General features: G+C 41.9%; 1 protein-coding gene across 1 annotated transcript in view; it reads left to right on the top strand.

Moving 5' to 3' along the window:
- The window catches only part of LOC134661382 (rho guanine nucleotide exchange factor 18), an 82,082-nt gene that overhangs the window by 39,068 nt on the left and 20,293 nt on the right, over positions 1–22,721 (top strand). Inside the window, exons 14-27 of the mRNA XM_063517440.1 lie at positions 2,435–2,491; positions 3,834–3,974; positions 5,858–5,954; positions 6,604–6,817; positions 9,664–9,782; positions 10,376–10,510; positions 10,988–11,142; positions 11,670–11,802; positions 12,858–13,015; positions 14,497–14,612; positions 17,369–17,482; positions 19,124–19,233; positions 19,562–19,724; positions 21,130–21,319. Coding sequence (XP_063373510.1) covers positions 2,435–2,491; positions 3,834–3,974; positions 5,858–5,954; positions 6,604–6,817; positions 9,664–9,782; positions 10,376–10,510; positions 10,988–11,142; positions 11,670–11,802; positions 12,858–13,015; positions 14,497–14,612; positions 17,369–17,482; positions 19,124–19,233; positions 19,562–19,724; positions 21,130–21,319 — 1,902 coding nt within the window. The remainder of the gene's footprint in view (positions 1–2,434; positions 2,492–3,833; positions 3,975–5,857; positions 5,955–6,603; positions 6,818–9,663; positions 9,783–10,375; positions 10,511–10,987; positions 11,143–11,669; positions 11,803–12,857; positions 13,016–14,496; positions 14,613–17,368; positions 17,483–19,123; positions 19,234–19,561; positions 19,725–21,129; positions 21,320–22,721) is intronic.

Here is a 22,721-nt window from a genome sequence, read left to right as displayed (position 1 = left end):
AATATCTGTTTAGTTATTAAAACTCTTTCGTTAAATATTTTTATACCTTCCATTACACCTTATTAATTCGAAAATACGATTAGGTAGTGATTCATATAAAGAATGTATGTAATTAACGTCCACAGAATCCCAAACAGTGTAAATAGCTTGAATCAGTTCTTCTTTATTACTAAACTGTCTTCCGTTGTAATAAATTTGCCGAGACAGCCAATCCCAGGCATTTTCCATGATGTTCAGATCAGGGGACAAGGATGGCCAATCTAGAACATCAATCTGGTTTTTTTTCAAACCACTTTGTAACTATCGCTGACGTGTGTATGGGAGCATTATCATGCTAAAAACATTTTTTTTTCTACCTATTACTTTTCTGATCTTACTTTTTGTTTCTTTTAATAAATTTAAATACTTTTCAGCATTTAGTCTTCCGTCTACCACAATTAAATCAACAGTACCATAGTAAGAAATTGCTCCCCAAACCACCACCGATCCGAGAGTTGAATGATGACGTGATAGTACTTTCGGTTCTTTCCTTAGGTCATGAAAATAATATTTAAATCCATCTGGACCATCTAGATTAAACTTTTTCTCATCACTAAAATCACATTTCGCCACTCAGTTTTCCAGCACATGTACTTTTTAGAAAAAGACAGTCGACCCGCCACATGTTGTTCGCGCAAAGGAGGTTTACTCATGATTTTTTTTCGTTTGAGGTGGGATGATGTTCTAATAATCCGTCGATTTGTAGAGAGAGATGCTCTAGTATTTATTTCACTAGCTATTTGCCTGGCGGTCTTGGTAGAATTTGAAGCAGAGCGTAAAATAAGTCGACGTTCACGATCCGTAGTGGCAAATTTTGTGCGTTCTTTATACTGGTGGCCGTAATTTTCCTTATTTTTAACATAATTATTAATAACTTTAGGGCTGCGACCTATTTTTTTAGCTATCTCACGATGGGATAATTTTAGAGTTAAATAAAAATTAACATTTTCAATTTCTAAACTTGTAAGTTTTTTACCACGTCCCATAGTCACAAAAACACTGGGTTTATCACGTTACTGCAGGTACTTAATAGAATGCCATCTGTATTATCTAACCATAATAAAATAAATTTGAAAGCGAAACTTAAATGCACGGTTTGGACGATTACGTTACACTGAGGCTATTCATGTGAACGGCCCGTATTAGCTCTTGCGTCCACGACGTTTCGCGCGCAGATAAGTTCGGACTTGTTAATGTGTCGTTGAATAAACGTCAGGGCGTACAATCCAAATTTAAGATATATTGATAAAAATTATCACGTATAATTATAATACTCACAATATATAGGTGAGGCTATTTAAGTGGCTGGCACTGTAGATATCATACACTAAAGAAAAAGTGACCAAGTCCACCGGTGGCCTAGGCGGGATAGAACCCGCGTCTTCAGCTTACGCGGCTAACGTCCTGACCACTAGACCACCCGGCCACAACACAAATCTCCAAATATTTCATAAAATAATTTGATTTGCTCCTTAGTCAAATAATGTTGTTCTGTCTGGACGTCCCTGATACAATTTCAGATTATCTGTTCCGTATTTATTAAGTACATGTATATAAATTTGAATACACTTTTTTTAACAAATCTGCATGATTTTCTTATTCAAACTGTGGAAGTATTTTCTTTATACTGTCAATGGCTTCTTTTTTATTATTTAGGCTTTGCAGAGCGTGTTTTGTGATTGGTTGGTTAATAAACTTACAGGTTTGTCAAAGCTGGTAAACCATGACCTAATGTTTCACGTTTTGCGTCGGTTGAGATTGACCCCGTTTGCATTTGACTTCGTTCCTCATATGGCAACACAGAAATATGATTAGTTTATTTTCCATAGATGTCTTTATAGAAAAAAATTCAATTTACTAATATACAGATCTACGTGCGGAATATATAATATAAAAAGATACTTAGGACTCTAAAAGTACCTAATAATAATTAATAATCTGCCTACTCAAACCTTTATAAAATATGGATGTACAATTGTACATCATATGGATTGTAAAGCCTAACCAGTAATATATGATCATTGTCAAGAGGGCGCTGTTATTCTCATGTATAGGGTGACAGTTCAGTAAAGTATGAAAAAATTAGATCCAGTGAAATGCCGCAACATGGCGCGTGATCATATATTCCTGGTCAGGCTTTATAAACTCGTTGGTCGTTTTTGCTCCTTTTTGAAGAAGTTTCTAGCCTTATGTCCAGTATTTTTCGGCGTGGCACGACAAAAGATTAGACATTTTATTGAATAATTCTTTACCATAAAAATCTCGCATTAAATGGTAGCAAAATGTAGTGGAATAAATTGAATTAAAACATGTACGGTAAACATGGTTCCATTTTCTGTGTTGCCATATTCGCTAACGCATGCTAGAAAGAGACTGACCTTGCGTCTCGTTTCAGCACCGGCCACGTGTGCAATGACGACAAAGACTCCGACCACAAGCACGACCAAAGCAAGTAAGTCATCAACTCATCATTAATTAAAGTATAATTGAAAACTTAATAAATAAATAATGATTTTCTCAAAAATGGACGGCAAAGTCGACGTTGCCGGTTAAAAAATAGGTCGCGAAGTGCGTAGTTTATGGTCATTCAAAAAATTAAAAAGTTAAAAACATTGCAGTCTCGATTTCGGGACTGCAATGTCGCATACAAATTCCATTATTTAACGAGTTCCAAACTTTTTAAAACTTCAAATGGCCATATCAAATGAAGGCATAGGTCCCTTAAACAGCCAAACAGATGATCAGCACTTATTATTATAAAGCCTATAACAGACTATCGCACCGCACCGCGTCCTTGGAGCGTCGCACCCATAAGTGAGAGCGAGAAACAGATATTTCTTTCTCGCTCTCACTTATGGGTGCGACGCTCCAAGGTCGCGGTGCGGTGCGATAGTCTGTTACAGGCTTAATGTTGGTACCGCGACTATTTAGGTGTCTCAAATAGGTTGGCGTATTTTCAGCAGAAAAATACACTTCTTTTTTTTTTTAAAGGCGGCAAGCTAATTTTTTTAATGGTTGTATTTTTTCTGTGAAAATTAATGGAAAATTAGAACGTTGCTTCTGTAAGTTCTGTAAAATATTTCTATTTCTTGCACCATTTTTGAGAAAAGCACTATATATGACTCGGCTGGAAGGCTACTTGCTGGCTTCGGATTCAATTAAACGGACTCCCAAGGTCGTCCGTTTAAAACGAATCCTCAGCCTGCAAGTAGCTACTTCCGAACCTCGACAATAATGTACTATTTCTTATGCCGAAATCGGTATCAAAGTAGTTCAAAAACACAAAATATTGCTGTTTCATTTGCTATTCAAGAAAGTACCTAATTGCGTGCTCGTAATGCATCTGGGTGTCATAATTAAATATCCTAATGCCTTAGGAATAGAGCCCACAGCTGCCAGGCAGGGGTCCCTATTTCACTGGGATCTTTTCGCTGGGACTGCTGTTTGTTTTCCTTTAATATAAATGTTATCTTTTTATCTGAGACTTACACTTTTTTTTGAAGACTTATGTAACTAAGTATTTTAGGGTTCCGTACCCAAAGGGTAAAAACGAGACCCTATTACTAAGACTCCGCGGTCCGTCTGTCTGTCTGTCTCCAGGCTGTATGTCATGAACCGTGATAGCTAGACAGTTTAAATTTTCACAGATGATGTATTTTTTTTAAATCCTCGACTAATATTATTATCGGCGAGACGCCGGTAAGTAGTCTTGGACATAAAGAGCCCTTTAAGCTTCCATCGTACATTCAGTCTATTATAATGAACGTTCGACAACATAACTATTTCCTTTTCAGTGCATCAGATGACGCAGGAGCGTCAGAGTGGCCGGAGGCCTACCTAACACCCGACCTGCTGGGTGAAGAGGCTATTTTGCTAGGCCTGGGTGCCTCAGAGCCCGACACTTGGGCTGCGGGCGCGCCCAAAGGGCTGGCTAAGTGAGTATCAACTATTTGCTATGTTCCAGTCATGGCCGGCCGACTAAGGCCCAGTTGCACCGTGACACTAACCCGGGGTTAAGCGGTTAAACCGTTAACCTAGTGTCAAATTGTACTGGTAACCATGGTAACTCCAGGTTTAACCGGTTAACCCCGGGTTAGTGGAATGGGCCAAATGGGCCTAAGAAACGTTGTTAAATATCACTAAATTCTAGGTAAACTCCTGACAACAGGGCAATCGCATACGGCATAAATTAACTATGGAATCAATAAAACATTGTATTCACTGTTTTATTCCAATTACTATGTAAATATTAAACAAATGGCATAATATATAATATGACTTAAAAAGGGACAAATGCCGCCGGTGCTCAGACCAGCTCAGCTATCATGGTCGCATTTTTATCTCCTGTCATGCCATGCGTCACTTTCGCACTTACATATTTGTTAGAACGTGACAGCCATGGTGACAAATGATAAAGAGCCGGCCACCTTAGCCCTACAGTGCAGCCAGTGCAGGTGAACATGCGTCTCCAGCATATGCGCCTTTACACTTTAACCCGTAAGTTCCCACGTGTGTGACGTCACCATAAGCGTTCTGGCTCAAATTTGAGCCCTTGGGAGCTGACTGGTTAATAGCTCGAGAAATTTCGACCGATACCGCTGCGATTAGGCGCGAATTCTGAAGTCGTGGTTTTGATTCCATCCCTTTGGATGCCTTGGTAACTTTTCTTTCGTACCTATATGGCATCTATTCTCGTCAACCACATAGATTGTGTGACTTCAAATCAAAATCTCGTGATATGGCACTCACGTGTACTCAATGAAAAGAAATTAGTACTCATAGTTCTACCACTAAACAATATAAACTTTAGCAGTAGACTATTTCAAATGCTCTTTACCTAAACTTTTTAGCATACACCACAAGCTCATTTCCACATTATTACACCACAGTAATTAGAATTTCTATGCCTACACCCGTTTGCATTCCTTTTTACTATTTATCTGTAGCTCATTTTTCACTTCAGATTGAGTAAAATCGACATAACTCGTGTAAAATCGTGCACTTTAACTACATCTAGGTACACAAATATTTTCTATCAGTACGTCTATAACTTGAAGTATATACTTTAATCTTGTTGTAATGTAAGCTGCTTTCTCAGGCATATTGAGTTACGGTTCCAAGTTTTAATTACCTATAGTAGCACAATTTACAGTACAAAATGTACTTTTAACATTTAAATCTTAAGCTAATGGACTCCCGTCGTCGTCGTATATACTACAGGCTATTTTTTAAACTTTAAGCCATATTCCGCTAGTAAAATGTATTCGAGTTTTATAATAGAACCAACACCGGTACCGCAAAAAGAAATTTGTCAGTTTAAAGCGGGATTTACATTACGAAATTAGTGGCGTGAACTTAATTTCATGACATTAGTTTTACCTACAGTTTCACGTGTAATTTAGTATTTTCGTAATGCATGCACTTATTTCACGAAAGCAGATCAATTTCGTGTCCTGCGCGATTTTTTGGTGAAATTAGTGTCATGCAACTAATTCCGTAGTGTAAATGTGACGTGAAAACTTAAAGTGCCTGCGCTGTGCGGACAAGTAGCTTTGATGCTGATTTTTTTCACGAAATTACTTTCGCATATATCGAAACTACTTTCGTGAAACTGATTTCAAATCCTAATGCCGTAATGTAAACCCCGCTAGGGTTGAAAAACCGTAACTCGACTTGCCTGTAAGCACGCTCGTTCTATTTCTTTACCCACTCGATTCTGTAGAGTAGTGGTAGTACACTCGCTTCTTTCATTTCCTATTGCTTCGTAGAGCCGATGGCAACTATTGCGTAAAATTAGCATATTCACGTTCGCTTCCAGGGCCATCGGGGACCGGGAGACGAAGAGGCAGGAGCATATCTACGAGCTGATATTGACTGAGAAACACCATTGCCTTACGATAAGGCTTATGCAAAAGGTAATATGTATTCATTAATTGATATATTGGTTATAATTATATATTGATTGCTAGGGATGTGCCTGTTGCCTGATGAGGACAGCGTTGGTTGAAGCGTTGGTTGGTTAGTTAGTTCGTTTTTTAGCATTAGAAAAAAGGTAAACAATCTTGACGTGTCTTTTTATTGAAAAACAGTTTAGAAAGATAAGTCACGGCAAATATGTAACAATTATGAATCATATACGATTATTTACATTATTTTGCTTTCGTAAGTAATAGTAACTGGTTTTTAAAAAGCTGTTTTCAATTGAAAGACATGTAGTCTTTTTGTAATGCTAAAAAAACGAACTATAGTCAATGTAGAGATTTTCAGGGTAGCCTCCACGGTAGCCAGGGTCCATTAGTAGGCGTGTTTTGGTGAATATGATGTTGACAATTTTATTATAACATAAATTGTTTAGTTTGTTTTTGCTGAACATGGCGGGGCTACTATTCGGTTTAATTTAATATTAAACTAATTTCAAGGGTTTGTTATTGAAAAGTGCAAATTCAGAAACGTGTCGGGTAATGTGACGCTATTTTTTTAATACTTCTGACAAAAGTCGACCTGCTGGTGGAATACCCCAGTATAATATAAGTAAAAATCCTAACGACATTATTTTTCCTACAGATGTTCGCAGAAGGCATGCTCCGATTCCCCGGCATAAGCTCAGCTCAAGTTTCCCGAATGTTCCCCTGCGTAGAAGAACTATGGACGTTACACGCGGCCTTACTATCCCGGCTACGAGCGAGGCAGCGAGCGTCAGCTCAGATAGCGTCGGTGGCTGATATACTGGCTGACACCTTCGCTGCTCCGGCCAGGCACCGACTAAAGGCTGCTTATGGTAAGACAAGCCTAATGACTTAGGTTTTATCACTATGTATAGTTACTATGGACGATACACGCGGCCTTACTATCCCGGCTACGAGCGAGGCAGCGAGCGTCAGCTCAGATAGCGTCGGTGGCTGATATACTGGCTGACACCTTCGCTGCTCCGGCCAGGCACCGACTAAAGGCTGCTTATGGTAAGACAAGCCTTATGACTTAGGTTTCATCACTATGTATAGTTACTATGGACGTTACACGCGGCCTTACTATCCCGGCTACGAGCGAGGCAGCGAGCGTCAGCTCAGATAGCGTCGGTGGCTGATATACTGGCTGACACCTTCGCTGCTCCGGCCAGGCACCGACTAAAGGCTGCTTATGGTAAGACAAGCCTAATGACTTAGGTTTTATCACTATGTATAGTTACTATGGACGATACACGCGGCCTTACTATCCCGGCTACGAGCGAGGCAGCGAGCGTCAGCTCAGATAGCGTCGGTGGCTGATATACTGGCTGACACCTTCGCTGCTCCGGCCAGGCACCGACTAAAGGCTGCTTATGGTAAGACAAGCCTTATGACTTAGGTTTCATCACTATGTATAGTTACTATGGACGTTACACGCGGCCTTACTATCCCGGCTACGAGCGAGGCAGCGAGCGTCAGCTCAGATAGCGTCGGTGGCTGATATACTGGCTGACACCTTCGCTGCTCCGGCCAGGCACCGACTAAAGGCTGCTTATGGTAAGACAAGCCTTATGACTTAGGTTTCATCACTATGTATAGTTACTATGGACGTTACACGCGGCCTTACTATCCCGGCTACGAGCGAGGCAGCGAGCGTCAGCTCAGATAGCGTCGGTGGCTGATATACTGGCTGACACCTTCGCTGCTCCGGCCAGGCACCGACTAAAGGCTGCTTATGGTAAGACAAGCCTTATGACTTAGGTTTCATCACTATGTATAGTTACTATGGACGTTACACGCGGCCTTACTATCCCGGCTACGAGCGAGGCAGCGAGCGTCAGCTCAGATAGCGTCGGTGGCTGATATACTGGCTGACACCTTCGCTGCTCCGGCCAGGCACCGACTAAAGGCTGCTTATGGTAAGACAAGCCTTATGACTTAGGTTTCATCACTATGTATAGTTACTATGGACGTTACACGCGGCCTTACTATCCCGGCTACGAGCGAGGCAGCGAGCGTCAGCTCAGATAGCGTCGGTGGCTGATATACTGGCTGACACCTTCGCTGCTCCGGCCAGGCACCGACTAAAGGCTGCTTATGGTAAGACAAGCCTAATGACTTAGGTTTTATCACTATGTATAGTTACTATGGACGATACACGCGGCCTTACTATCCCGGCTACGAGCGAGGCAGCGAGCGTCAGCTCAGATAGCGTCGGTGGCTGATATACTGGCTGACACCTTCGCTGCGCCGGCCAGGCACCGGTTAAAGGCTGCTTATGGTAAGACAAGCCTAATGACTTAGGTTTTATCACTATGTATAGTTACTATGGACGATACACGCGGCCTTACTATCCCGGCTACGAGCGAGGCAGCGAGCGTCAGCTCAGATAGCGTCGGTGGCTGATATACTGGCTGACACCTTCGCTGCTCCGGCCAGGCACCGACTAAAGGCTGCTTATGGTAAGACAAGCCTTATGACTTAGGTTTCATCACTATGTATAGTTACTATGGACGTTACACGCGGCCTTACTATCCCGGCTACGAGCGAGGCAGCGAGCGTCAGCTCAGATAGCGTCGGTGGCTGATATACTGGCTGACACCTTCGCTGCTCCGGCCAGGCACCGACTAAAGGCTGCTTATGGTAAGACAAGCCTTATGACTTAGGTTTCATCACTATGTATAGTTACTATGGACGTTACACGCGGCCTTACTATCCCGGCTACGAGCGAGGCAGCGAGCGTCAGCTCAAATAGCATCGGTGGCTGATATACTGGCTGACACCTTCGCTGCTCCGGCCAGGCACCGGTTAAAGGCTGCTTATGGTAAGACAAGCCTAATGACTTAGGTTTTATCACTATGTATAGTTACTATAGACGTTACACGCGGCCTTATTATCTCGAGTACGAGCGAGGCAGCGAGCGTCGGCTCAGATAGCGTTGGTGGCTGATATACTGGCTGACACCTTCGCTGCGCCGGCCAGGCACCGGTTAAAGGCTGCTTATGGTAAGACAAGCCTAATGACTTAGGTTTTATCACTATGTATAGTTACTATAGACGTTACACGCGGCCTTATTATCTCGGCTACGAGCGAGGCAGCGAGCGTCGGCTCAGATAGCGTTGGTGGCTGATATACTGGCTGACACCTTCGCTGCGCCGGCCAGGCACCGGTTAAAGGCTGCTTATGGTAAGACAAGCCTAATGACTTAGGTTTTATCACTATGTATAGTTACTATAGACGTTACACGCGGCCTTATTATCTCGGCTACGAGCGAGGCAGCGAGCGTCGGCTCAGATAGCGTTGGTGGCTGATATACTGGCTGACACCTTCGCTGCGCCGGCCAGGCACCGGTTAAAGGCTGCTTATGGTAAGATAAGCCTAATAACTTAAGGTAGCTAATTCTTCCACGTATCCCAATATCGGGCAGTCTTTCAGCAGTCTTTGTCAAATCAAGATCTTTACCTATTCTTATACTTGATCTAACAATAATTAATTACTGTTTTAAACTTTCACGATTTTTACACATTATTAAATGCGAGAAGACTCTCCGAGACCACGGGGACAAACAACGCCGTCCTTGAAACGTCGGAGGTAAATCTTAAAACTTAGATACGCGATTATGTCCCGTTGTACAATTTAATAATAATTAATCTCACTGATCAATAATTTGGTCCTACAGGCGAATTCTGTTCTCGGCATCGCGACGCCGTGGATGTTTTCAAAGAGTGCTGCGCGCGGGAGCCCCGGCTAGCGCGTTTTATACGCAAGTGCCAACAGAACCCTTTACTTAGGAAGAAGGTATGGATAATACTCTAACTTTTTTTTACACATCATTTCTTATCCTTTTCCAGGTATTTTTTGACATCGCTTTACCGTCTATAATATAAATAATGGTAGATTAACAAATAACCCTTAGGGACTTTAGCAATAATCAGGTTCATGGATTGCATAACACGTGTTGAGTGTAAGACAAATTTTTGACTCGTGTTTGCAGCTGAAGACGGCACATCACCATTGTTTTACGGTGGCTGATTTGTCAAACATAAAATGTTTGCAACCTTAAGCCGCGTATTGTACAGAGCCATACAGCGTCAACGTCATTAGCATGCTCCGAAGCAAGGTTTTTTAAAGGCCTGTGCACACCGGCTGCGTGTGCGTGACGTGCACGGTCGCGTGCGGCGTTGTAGTATACAGATCCTTATGAGAGACGGCACACCGCTTGCGTGACAGCTCCAACATCCAACAGTGCACGTCACGCACACGCAGCCGGTGTGCACAGGCCTTTAGACTTATACAATCAAATCTAGGTATTCTTAGACATTGCCGTTTAACAATCAATATTCTATTACACATTTATATATTACTGACTTATCAACAATTTTCTATGGCAGGGTGTACCAGAGTGCGTGTTATTCGTGGCACAGAGGCTCACCAAATACCCACTGCTACTGGAACCGTTACTGAAAACGGCGGGAGACGATATCAACGAAAGGGAGCTTCTGCAGAAAGCGCTGTGCGGCGTTAAGGTAAACTTTATTGATTGAAGGCTTTAGTTTTGAACTAGGCTATACCAGTGTTTTCAAGTAAAGGAAAATTGGAATTTACTGTGTCTTGCGAAGCTCAAAATTACTGAGTTGCGATTAGGAATACCACGCCTACGCTCTAACGGCCTGGCCGCGACATTGCGCGACTGGCTTCGGTTCTTTTCTCGCGGCTCGACGGCGATCGGACCTTTTGTTCCCACCTATGGTTCTCGCCTTAGCCGAAGACAGTCGCGCAATGTCGTGCCGAGGCCGTAAAAACTAACCTATCGAGGGTTGACAGCGACTGTTCTATGTAAGTCTTAAGTTAACTTTTTTATATTTTTCCTTTATTTCAAAACGTTGTGGTCTCGTTAGCAGACGCCTCTGCTTAATACAACATCAATTCAAGTTTTCATTTGGAATTTGACGTGGTATACCTATCTTTGATAATTATACTAACTTTGATTTATTTTGAAACAGGAAATCTTAGTAGACGTGGACAACCAAGTAGCAGCGAAAGAGCGAGAAGACAGGAAGCTGGAGATATACCACCGAATCGACGCGAAGTCGTTCGCCAACTTCCGCGGGCGCAAGTTTAAGAAGAGCGACATACTGCAAGGGAACAGGAGTCTTAAGTAAGCGATGTTAGAGTTCAAATTAGAATAACGGATTCTGCCGAACTAGTTGACATTTTGTATGTAAGTTAAGGGCTATAAAGCTTAACACATTCAGTGCCGAAAACCCGACTATTTATGATTTCGTTCCCAGGTCGGACGACCCGATAGTCGGGATCGTGGTACTACAGCTTTTTATGACGACATTTTTGTGGCCTGGCCCGGATGTCTTGTTTGGCTGGGTGGCAATGAATGTGTTAATTATTGTCTGATTGAACCCTTATGCACTTAGGTTTTTTTATCAACACAACACAACCTGTTAACTGTCCACAAGAGAGACAACTTTTGTTTTAAAAGCTCTGATTCATTCATACTATTTGGGTTCAACTTAGGCCACAATTGGATGACTATTTTACATCTTTGCCGAATACTGTCAAATCTGAAGGTTCAAATAAATTGCCAAGATTATTCAAAGAGTTTGACCACCTGTTCTGTCCCGAGCTAACAATATTGCAGAAATATTTATTTTAAATAAGTATTTGTTTCAGGTTCGAAGGGGTAGCGACGTTAATGCAGGGTCGCAGCAAAATGCAGACGCTGCTAGTAATCGTGCTGACTGATGTCCTGTTCTTTCTGCACGACAATAACAACAAATACACCTTCTTCACACCCGACAATAAGGTATTCCATCTAACTCATTATTTAGACCACAGTCCTTGTATTCCCTGTCATACTCGTAAATATATGACAACATTAAACTATTTTCATCGCTGTACAGTAGCGGTACCTACCAAAACTGATGTATGGAGTGAGCACTCTATGTATTTTTTTCTCTATGGCCATGGACATAGAAAAAAAAATACATAGAGTGCTCACTCCATACATCAGTTTTAGTACCAAAAAGACTATTAGCATCTAGCATCGAGTAGCGAAACTATCAGTACTGCTACTTGACAATAGATGTAGCACCGACAGGAAAGTCTTATCTCAACAGCATAAGACTTTCCGGTCGGTGCTACATCTATTGTCAAGTAGCAGTACTGATAGTTCCGCTACTCGATGCTAGATGTCGACACTGAAATTAATAGTCTGAACTGATGTATGGAGTGAGCACTCTTGTCTTATTATATTTCTCTATGGCCATGGATAATATCCATCATTTTCCTGCCAGTATTTTCTATACATAACGAGAACTCATTTGGTCTCGCCGGAAGACCAGCGCTGACTTTCGGGCATATGCTGAGGCCGGGACCATTTCGTGGTAAACTATAATATACTTTTTAGGGTTCCGGACCCAAAGGGTAAAAACGGGACCCTATTACTAAGACTCCGCTGTCCGTCCGTCCGTCCGTCTGTCACCAGGCTGTATCTCACGAACCGTGATAGCTAGACAGTTGAAATTTTCACAGATGATGTATTTCTGTTGCCGCTATAACAACAAATACTAAAAACAGAATAAAATAAAGATTTAAGTGGGGCTCCCATACAACAAACGTGATTTTTGACCGAAGTTAAGCAACGTCGGGCGGGGTCAGTACTTGGATGGGTGGCCGTTTTTTTTGTGTTTGCTTGTTTTGCTCTATTTTTTGTTGATGGTGCGGAACCCTCCGTGCGCGAGTCCGACTCACACTTGGCCGGTTTTTGTAATACGTTTGTATGAAATGTAGTTTTAGTTTGCCATGAATAAACGAATTTATTCTTATTCTATACTTATTAATTTCAACATTATCTTACAGACTGGAGTGGTATCCCTGGTGAAACTGCTAGTCCGCGAGAAGGCGGGCGCCGAGGGGCGGGGGCTGTACCTGATCTGCAGCGGGCCCGCCGAGCCCGAGATGTTCGAGCTGCGCGTGCACCGGCCCAAGGACATCCACGCGTGGATACACAATGTCAGGTGCGGAGAGTATTCATACGTGGCTCAAATAGGCTACATGACTATTTTTTTTTTATGGTATCAATCGATCGGGTTTGTTCTTAGGATCAAATGTCTATATGGGACCCATTGCATTAAAGTAACACAAAAGTCAGAAATTGTAGTCAAAGTCCGACAGTCGCACTTCACTCGCGAAACGCCCTATACAAAACGGCCAGAGGCCGTGACGTCATCGCCCATCTTGTAATATGGACAAAACAAGAAAATTGCGTTTTTGTCGGTGAAATATTGCGTTTATGTATATAGTTGCTATACAATATTTTTTTTGGTGAAATGTAAGGAATCGAATGGTACCCTTACTTTTATCGTTTTTGGAAGTTAAAAAAAACTTAAATTTTGAAACTTTCAGGTCCTGTAATTTTGTAATTTTTCAATATTTTATTTTAATATCCACATTATTGTGATAAATTGCTCGTTTGCTATCTATTTTACTAGATTTTGTTATAAAATTCAACATGTGTCATCATCCCTATTATGGAAGGTAGAGGTAAGGAATACAATCTCCATGTATCAAAAAGTGTCCGTCAAAAAACTTTTCTCAAAAATGGACGGCAAAGTCAACGTTGTCGGTTAAAAAATAGGTCGCGAAGTGCGTAGTTTATGGTCATTCAAAAAATTAAAAAGTTAAAAACATTGCAGTCTCGATTTCAGGACTGCAATGTTGCATACAAATTCCATTATTTAACGAGTTCCAACTTTTTAAAACTTTAAATGGCCATATCAAATGAAGGCATAGGTCCCTTAAACAGCCAAACAGATGATCAGCATTTATTATTATAAAGCCTGTAATAGACTGTCGCATCGCACCGCGACCTTGGACCGTCGCACTCATAAGTGAGAGCGAGAAACAAATATCTCTTTCTCGCTCTCACTTATGGGTGCGACGCTCCAAGGTCGTGGTGCGGTGCGATAGTCTGTTACAGGCTTAATGTTGGTACCGCGACTATTTAGGTATCTCAAATAGGTTGGCGTATTTTCAGCAGAAAAATACACTTCTTTTTTTTTTAAAGGCGGCAAGCAAATCTTTTTAATGGTTTTACTTGTTTACGTGAAAATTAGAACGTTGCTTACGTAAAATATTTCTATTTCTTGCACTATTTTTGAGAAAAGCACTATATATGACTCGGTTGGAAGGCTACTTGCTAGCTTCGGATTCAATTAAACGGACTCCCAAGGTAGTCCGTTTAAAACGAATCCTCAGCCAGCAAGTAGCTACTAAAGTTTTAAAAAGTTTGGAACTCGTTAAATAATGGAATTTGTATGCAACATTGCAGTCCCGAAATCGAGACTGCAATGTTTTTAACTTTTTAATTTTTTGGATGACCATAAACTACGCACTTCGCGACCTATTTTTTAACTAGCAACGTCGACTTTGCCGTCCATTTTTGAGAAAAATATAATGGTGTATTCCCCAGAGAAAAATATAATGGTGTATTCCCCAGGTTGGCCGTGTCGCAGTGTCCGTCGGAGGTGGAAGACCCGGAGGCCGCGCACGCCTCCGCCGAGGAGCGCCAGCGCGCGCTGCACGCCCGCCACGAGAGCATAAGACTGATCACTGGTGAGTGCCAAGTGCCGTGCCACATGCTGCTCTATTACATAACGAATAAGGTTCACTATTACTTGTGCCATTTTCAATCAAAAGGGTACTTATTGTCGGTTGTCAATAAGGCGCTATTTCCATGTAGCTTCAATTTGAAAACGACCTTAGTACAACCGACAATGTGGTATTTAACCGACAATGTGATATTTTGGTTGAGAACGCCACATTTGAGCTAAATTAGGGACTCATGCAAAAACTAATTAACAAAGCATTCAAGGTTCAGTTGGATATCAAGTTCCACTTATGTTATGAGTGCACATGCTGCTCTATTACATAACGAATAAGGTTCACTATTACTTGTGCCATCTTCAATCAAAATGATACTTATTGTCGATTGTCATTAAGGCGTTATTTCCAATTAGATTCAATTTGAAAACGACCTTAGTACAACCGACAATGTGGTATTTTGGTTGAGAACGCCACATTTGAGCTAAATTAGGGACTTATGCAAAAACTAATTAACAAAGCATTCAAGGTTCAGTTGGATATCAAGTTCCACTTATGTTATGAGTGCACATGCTGCTCTATTACATAACGAATAAGGTTCACTATTATTTGTGACATTTTAAACCAAAAGGGTACTTATATTGTCGATTGTCATTAAGGCGCTATTTCCATGTACCTTCAATTTGAAAACGACCTTATTACAACCGACAATGTGGTATTTTGGTTGAGAACGTCACATTTGAGCTAAATTAGGGACTTATGCAAAAACTAATTAACAAAGCATTCAAGGTTCAGTTGGATATCAAGTTCCACTTATGTTATGAGTGCACCACACTAAATTGATGGAACAAGCGCTTTTACGTGGCTTCATTTTGGGAAAAAGAATTCAAATTGAAATGGCCGTGAGGCGAAGTATTTAAATCTATATATATATAAACGTGAAAGACCTGAGTGACTGACTTAAATCAACGCCTAGCCCAAACCCCTGGGACTAGAAAGTCCAAATTTGGCAAATAGGTTCCTTATAAGACCTAGGGATCTACTAAGAAAGGATTTTACAAAATTCATAAAAAAAAATTGAAAAAACTCTCCTGCGCGTGCGAAGCTGCGGGCAAAAGCTAGTAGTTAATAAACACTTTATTTAATCTCAGAGGTCATATGCAATTATTTCTTTTGATTGCTGATGAGTCCATCCTACAATATGTAAAATACTTAAACCTCGTCATCTGTAAATTAAAAAAAAAGTCCTTCAAACCCTAAAACCTCCTCAAGCCTGGAGATAATGTATTTAAAGCCTCTTTATAATTAAAAACAGTCTTCATTTCGTTTATAATAATTATAATTATATATTTCAACTCAATTGTATTGAATACGATATGCGATTTCGTAACTTCTCTTCTTTGTATACCTAACAGTAGACGTAGTCTTCCAACAATGTAGAATAGCAATAGTTTTCGAATTTCACTGCTTATGTATACATTTTATTGGACAGATGAGACTCCATGGTGGCAAATAGAAGGTGATTTAAGAACTCTAGTTGGTTGCATGAATGCATGACATATGTACCTACAGATCTTTCTCTGTGTAGGTACCTCCATATAACATTTGTTTTATTATTTAATTGAGCACATCAAACTAAGTATTAAATTAACACGACTGTTAATATGATCATTGGATTAAAATTATATATATTTATATAGGTTAATTATAATTATAAATAGTTGTTTATCTATGCAAAAAAAATATATATTTGATACAATTGTCCTAATTGAAAATAAACATGGTTGACTAAGTACATAATAAAATGCCGTGTGGCATTAAGTCCGCTTTTTGTCACTTTATATTATTTACTGTTCAATAAAGTTTAAAAAAATAAATATATAAAAGTAACAATGCTTATACGGAGGTACATTTATTGTGTTTTAGTTTATTTTATACTATTTTCGTTACAGATTTATGAATGAAATACGAGTATTGTACGTAGCATTGTAAAACTGATGTATCACAGTATTAGAACCTTATTTTAGATAGTATGTAGGTACAGGGTCTTAGAACATTAGAAACCAAATAGATAATACGATTTATTACCAAATACATTTTTGAGCGGCGGTATTGTCTGAATAGCTAATATCGTATATTGTTGTTTAATTGTTCATTCAAACTTTGAAATTCTAATTCCTGCTTGTTAGATGTGGATGAAATTTCAAACACAGAACAACATAACTCACCATATTTCTATATATAACTCACCACTCAACATATTTCATAGAAAATATTACTTTGATTTTTTATTCCTGATAGTTTCATCATCATAGTTTTAGCATAGTTTATCTGTTAATTTAAATTATTATTAAACACAAAAATTAAATGTTCTTTTATGCAATAAGTGTTCTGTTTCGAGACTTAGAAAAATCTAACGAATGTTAGAAGGCAAAGTCGTACATGCTAAAATTTATTTTCATTATTGTTCTGACTAAAATTCCAAGGCTTCCGCTACACCTTTAACAATCAAGCAGCTTTTTAAGCTATCAATTTAACACAGCTACTATTGCCTTTGTTGTTTCATATTAATGACGCTAAATTTTTACTATATTTTTTTTTTAACAATATACATTTGCTTATTAATATTCACACTAAATAACTAGATATTGGTTTCTTTGTGTCTGCTTAGGCATATATTATTTTATTCCAATTTTTTCTCATTGGAAATGGCAGCAGAAGTATATTTGTTTTTTTTTTATATTCACACATTGTGTTTTGGCCATCAGAAGCGTTGCGTGTGAAGGACAGAGAGCACGCGACACTGCTAGAAGAAAAAATGGCACTGCACATGAAAATGGTGGGACACACGGGCGCCTCGACATTAGACGTGCCCAGCACAGGTCTGTACTACAGCCATAGAGAAATAAGTAAGACAAGAGTGCTCACTCCATACATCAGTTCAGACTATTAATTTCAGTGTCTACATCTAGCATCGAGTAGCGGAACTATCAGTACTGCTACTTGACAATAGATGTCGCACCGACCGGAAAGTCTTATCTCAACAGCATAAGACTTTCCGGCCGGTCCTACATCTATTGTCAAGTAGCAGTACTGATAGTTCCGCTACTCGATACTAGATGCTAATAGTCTTTTTGGTACTAAAACTGATGTATGGAGTGAGCACTCTATGTATTTTTTTCTCTCTATGCTACAGCTTACCCAAACAAGTAGTAGAAACTTTAGAAAAATATCCTGATAAAGCAAAGAGTACACTTAAGAAAGCACTGATTAACATGAATTAATGTAAGATATAACTAATACTAGTTATATCTTACTAACTAGTATTAACATGTAAGCACTAACTAACTGTAACAAAACAATAAATTTACATATAATTAAGGCTAAGCTTGGTTTAAATAATCTCCAAATATAGAGATTGTAACTGAGATTGATTGTACAACTAACTTGTTGATTGAAAATAAACAGATTAATTTTTTTTTTACTGTTGTGTGAAACAAGATTTCACTAATATCTGTAGTTTTGCTTGATCAAGGATATCAGTACCAAGCTCTTGGTTAGACGACCAATTGTTTTTATTGTCTAAGTATTAATAAACCGATGGTATGTGGAAAATTAAGCACAGGTGATTTGAGATGGTTTTTCGAGCACTCCAAAACTATATGTATAAGGCGAGAAAGCAATGAACGTTATACTTAGATATGAATCTCCAGGTCTATTTGTATCACCTCTCAGTTTCTGTACATTGCGTACAACATGTGTAATATGTTTATTATGACTGTTTGTGTTCTAAATAAAAAAAAATGTAGTTACTTTATTTGTGACACAAATGACGGAATGTGGATAAATAACCAAGGAATGGCGGATTTTCGGCACTCTCATATCGCGTGTGTTGTGAAGTGTACATTAATTCGATTTCGATTCGACGCTGCAGTATATTATACTTTGCGTAAAACGGAAATCTAGGCCTTTTTACAATGAAATAATGTCTACTATTTCGTCAGGTGACAAGCAAAAGTCACTAAGTACCATCACAAGTTCATAGCTATAGTGAGCCATATTAGTACGAAAAGAAGGTTGATTTTTGTTTAAATATTTTATAGTAATTAGTGACTTTTGCTTGTCACCTGACGATTTGTTGATAACACTGATTTAAATTTTCACGATTTTTACACATTATTAAATTATCTAACGGGACTTAATCGCGTATCTAAGTTTTAAGATTTACCTCCGACGTTTCGAGGACGGCGTTGTCCCCGTGGTCTCGGAGAAGACTGGCTTAAGTTGACATCAGCATCGTCTAACCGCGCGAGTTTTTCGAACTACCCGCACTTGGTCTTGTTTATCCGCTTGAACGTTTTGCGCACTAGGGATGTCACTCTGTCGACACACAACACTAACGATATTCGATTTATCGACTGTCGATATTCGTTTACGCTTACATTTACTAATGACTGGATTCCATGTGGATGAGATCTTGAAACCCTCGTTGATTTGTTGATGATGATATGGTTGTGTTACAGGTATGAACACAGTGTTTCCGGGCGGCTTAGTTTTCCCGGACTACGTGCGGCTCGCAGCCCCACAACCTGACACGCACGCGCTATGGCAGGAGGTGTGCCACGTAGTCAAGGTGAGATATCAATACCTATCTCCCTCTTCTTTCAATTTATACTTGAATTTTGATGCAACCTAAGTTCTTTAAGTTCACTTTTCTATGACCGAAAGCTTGAAGCCTGCCTCACTCACACCCTTGCCCTCAGTTATTTTAGACAATGCTAAGGCCTGAAGTATTTGGCAGTTCCACATCTAAATCCTTATGTATCTTTATTTGAAGTCTTTAATTACTGTCACTTTAGTACAAAACAGGACAGATTGAGCAGTATACTATTAGCTTAGTGCTTAGTGTCTGGGACATTAAAAAAAAAACAAAGTTTTATACATATTATTTTGTTTCGCAGGACGCACTGGAAGCGTCGAGCGGCGCTTGGAGCGGTAGTAGCGCTTTAGGCCGAAGTACGAGCTCAGCGGGCGAGCGACATTCGTGCGCCTACGAGAGCCCCGCGCTACCGAGGCGGGCGGACACCTTCGCGGGCTTTGATGCCACCACCAACCGACACAGAGGTAAGGGACGGCTATACCTGTCTCACAAGTGTCCGAGCGGGACGCTGATTGCAGAGCCGGGCGCTTTAGGCCGAAGTACGAGCTCAGCGGGCGAGCGACATTCGTGCGCCTACGAGAGCCCCGCGCTACCGAGGCGGGCGGACACCTTCGCCGGCTTCGATGCCACCACCAACCGACACAGAGGTAAGGGACAGCTATATCTGTCTCACAAGTGTCCGAGCAGGACGGCGATCTGTCCGGTAGCATCGCTTTAGGCCGAAGTACTAGCTCAGCGGGCGAGCGACATTCGTGCGCCTACGAGAGCCCCGCGCTACCGAGGCGCGCGGACACCTTCGCTGGCTTCGATGCCACCACCAACCGACACAGAGGTAAGGGACAGCTATATCTGTCTCACAAGTGTCCGAGCAGGACGGCGATCTGTCCGGTAGCATCGCTTTAGGCCGAAGTACTAGCTCAGCGGGCGAGCGACATTCGTGCGCCTACGAGAGCCCCGCGCTACCGAGGCGCGCGGACACCTTCGCTGGCTTCGATGCCACCACCAACCGACACAGAGGTAAGGGACGGCTATACCTGTCTCACAAGTGTCCGAGCAGGACGGCGATCTGTCCGGTAGCATCGCTTTAGGCCGAAGTACTAGCTCAGCGGGCGAGCGACATTCGTGCGCCTACGAGAGCCCCGCGCTACCGAGGCGCGCGGACACCTTCGCGGGCTTCGATGCCACCACCAACCGGCACAGAGGTAAGGGACAGATATACCTGTCTCACAAGTGTCCGAGCGGGACAGTGATTGCAGAGCCGGGCGCTTTAGGCCGAAGTACGAGCTCAGCGGGCGAGCGACATTCGTGCGCCTACGAGAGCCCCGCGCTACCGAGGCGGGCGGACACCTTCGCCGGCTTCGATGCCACCACCAACCGACACAGAGGTAAGGGACGGCTATATCTGTCTCACAAGTGTCCGAGCAGGACGGCGATCTGTCCGTCATGCTTTAGGCCGAAGTATCTCCTCCTCCAGGAGAATGGCCACAGATTAGAAAAGGAATAGGTATTAAGAAATATAAGGCGATAATGACATGAGTGAAAAGGCTGAGGCAGATAAGGCGTGGACACAGAAAAAGGATATTGATGTGGAAAAAGTAAATATTTTGAATCTCTTTTACTTCTTCGTGTTGTAGTTTTCTGAAGTTAAATAACGTCACATATTTTGTTGTGTTCCTCCATGTCACGAACACAGTCATCAAACACCATAATACTTGTATATTTTGATTTAAACTTTCACGAGTTTTACACATTATTGAGTCTTCTCAGAGATCACGGGGATAACGCCGTCCTCGAAACGTCGAAATCTTAAAACTTAGATACGCGATTTAGTCCCGTTGTACAATTTAATAACTTGTATATTTGTTACAGGCGTCAACCTCCGGTTATCAACGGACACGCCGGAAGAGGCCGAAGGCGACACGGAACCTCAGGAACCTCACGACGCACACGACAGACCACGTGTCTACGAACAGGCGGGCGGTGATAGCGCGCTCAAACTGCAGCACGCTGTATACACGCTCACTTGCATCGTGTGGCAGCAGCTTACCACTATACACAGGTATTATACAATTACCTTCACGTATCGAATGAAGTCGAAGGCGAGACGGAACCTCAGGAACCTCACGACGCCCACGACAGACCGCGAGTCTACGAACAGGCGGGCGGTGATAGCGCGCTCAAACTGCAGCACGCTGTATACACGCTCACTTGCATCGTGTGGCAGCAGCTTACCACTATACACAGGTATTATACAATTACCTTCACGTATCGAATGAAGTCGAAGGCGAGACGGAACCTCAGGAACCTCACGACGCACACGACAGACCACGCGTCTACGAACAGGCGGGCGGTGATAGCGCGCTCAAACTGCAGCACGCTGTATACACGCTCACTTGCATCGTGTGGCAGCAGCTTACCACTATACACAGGTATTATACAATTACCTTCACGTATCGAATGAAGTCGAAGGCGACACGGAACCTCAGGAACCTCACGACGCCCACGACAGACCACGTGTCTACGAACAGGCGGGCGGTGATAGCGCGCTCAAACTGCAGCACGCTGTATACACGCTCACTTGCATCGTGTGGCAGCAGCTTACCACTATACACAGGTATTATACAATTACCTTCACGTATCGAATGAAGTCGAAGGCGACACGGAACCTCAGGAACCTCACGACGCCCACGACAGACCACGTGTCTACGAACAGGCGGGCGGTGATAGCGCGCTCAAACTGCAGCACGCTGTATACACGCTCACTTGCATCGTGTGGCAGCAGCTTACCACTATACACAGGTATTATACAATTACCTTCACGTATCGAATGAAGTCGAAGGCGAGACGGAACCTCAGGAACCTCACGACGCCCACGACAGACCGCGAGTCTACGAACAGGCGGGCGGTGATAGCGCGCTCAAACTGCAGCACGCTGTATACACGCTCACTTGCATCGTGTGGCAGCAGCTTACCACTATACACAGGTATTATACAATTACCTTCACGTATCGAATGAAGTCGAAGGCGAGACGGAACCTCAGGAACCTCACGACGCCCACGACAGACCGCGAGTCTACGAACAGGCGGGCGGTGATAGCGCGCTCAAACTGCAGCACGCTGTATACACGCTCACTTGCATCGTGTGGCAGCAGCTTACCACTATACACAGGTATTTACTTATACAGTACCTTCACGTATCGAATGAAGTCGAAGGCGACACGGAACCTCACGACGCACACGACAGACCACGCGTCTACGAACAGGCGGGCGGTGATAGCGCGCTCAAACTGCAGCACGCTGTATACACGCTCACTTGCATCGTGTGGCAGCAGCTTACCACTATACACAGGTATTTACTTATACAGTACATTTAGCATCGACTGAAGCTGAAGAAAGCTGTAGGGCGAGAAAAACAATCACACGAAGTATAAGTAGAAATAGGCGGCGACACTCTGTTTACA

The sequence above is a fragment of the Cydia amplana genome, chromosome 2, assembly GCF_948474715.1.
Source record: "Cydia amplana chromosome 2, ilCydAmpl1.1, whole genome shotgun sequence".
In the NCBI taxonomy this organism is placed as follows: domain Eukaryota; kingdom Metazoa; phylum Arthropoda; class Insecta; order Lepidoptera; family Tortricidae; genus Cydia; species Cydia amplana.
This window is presented reverse-complemented; position numbering and strand designations above follow the sequence as displayed.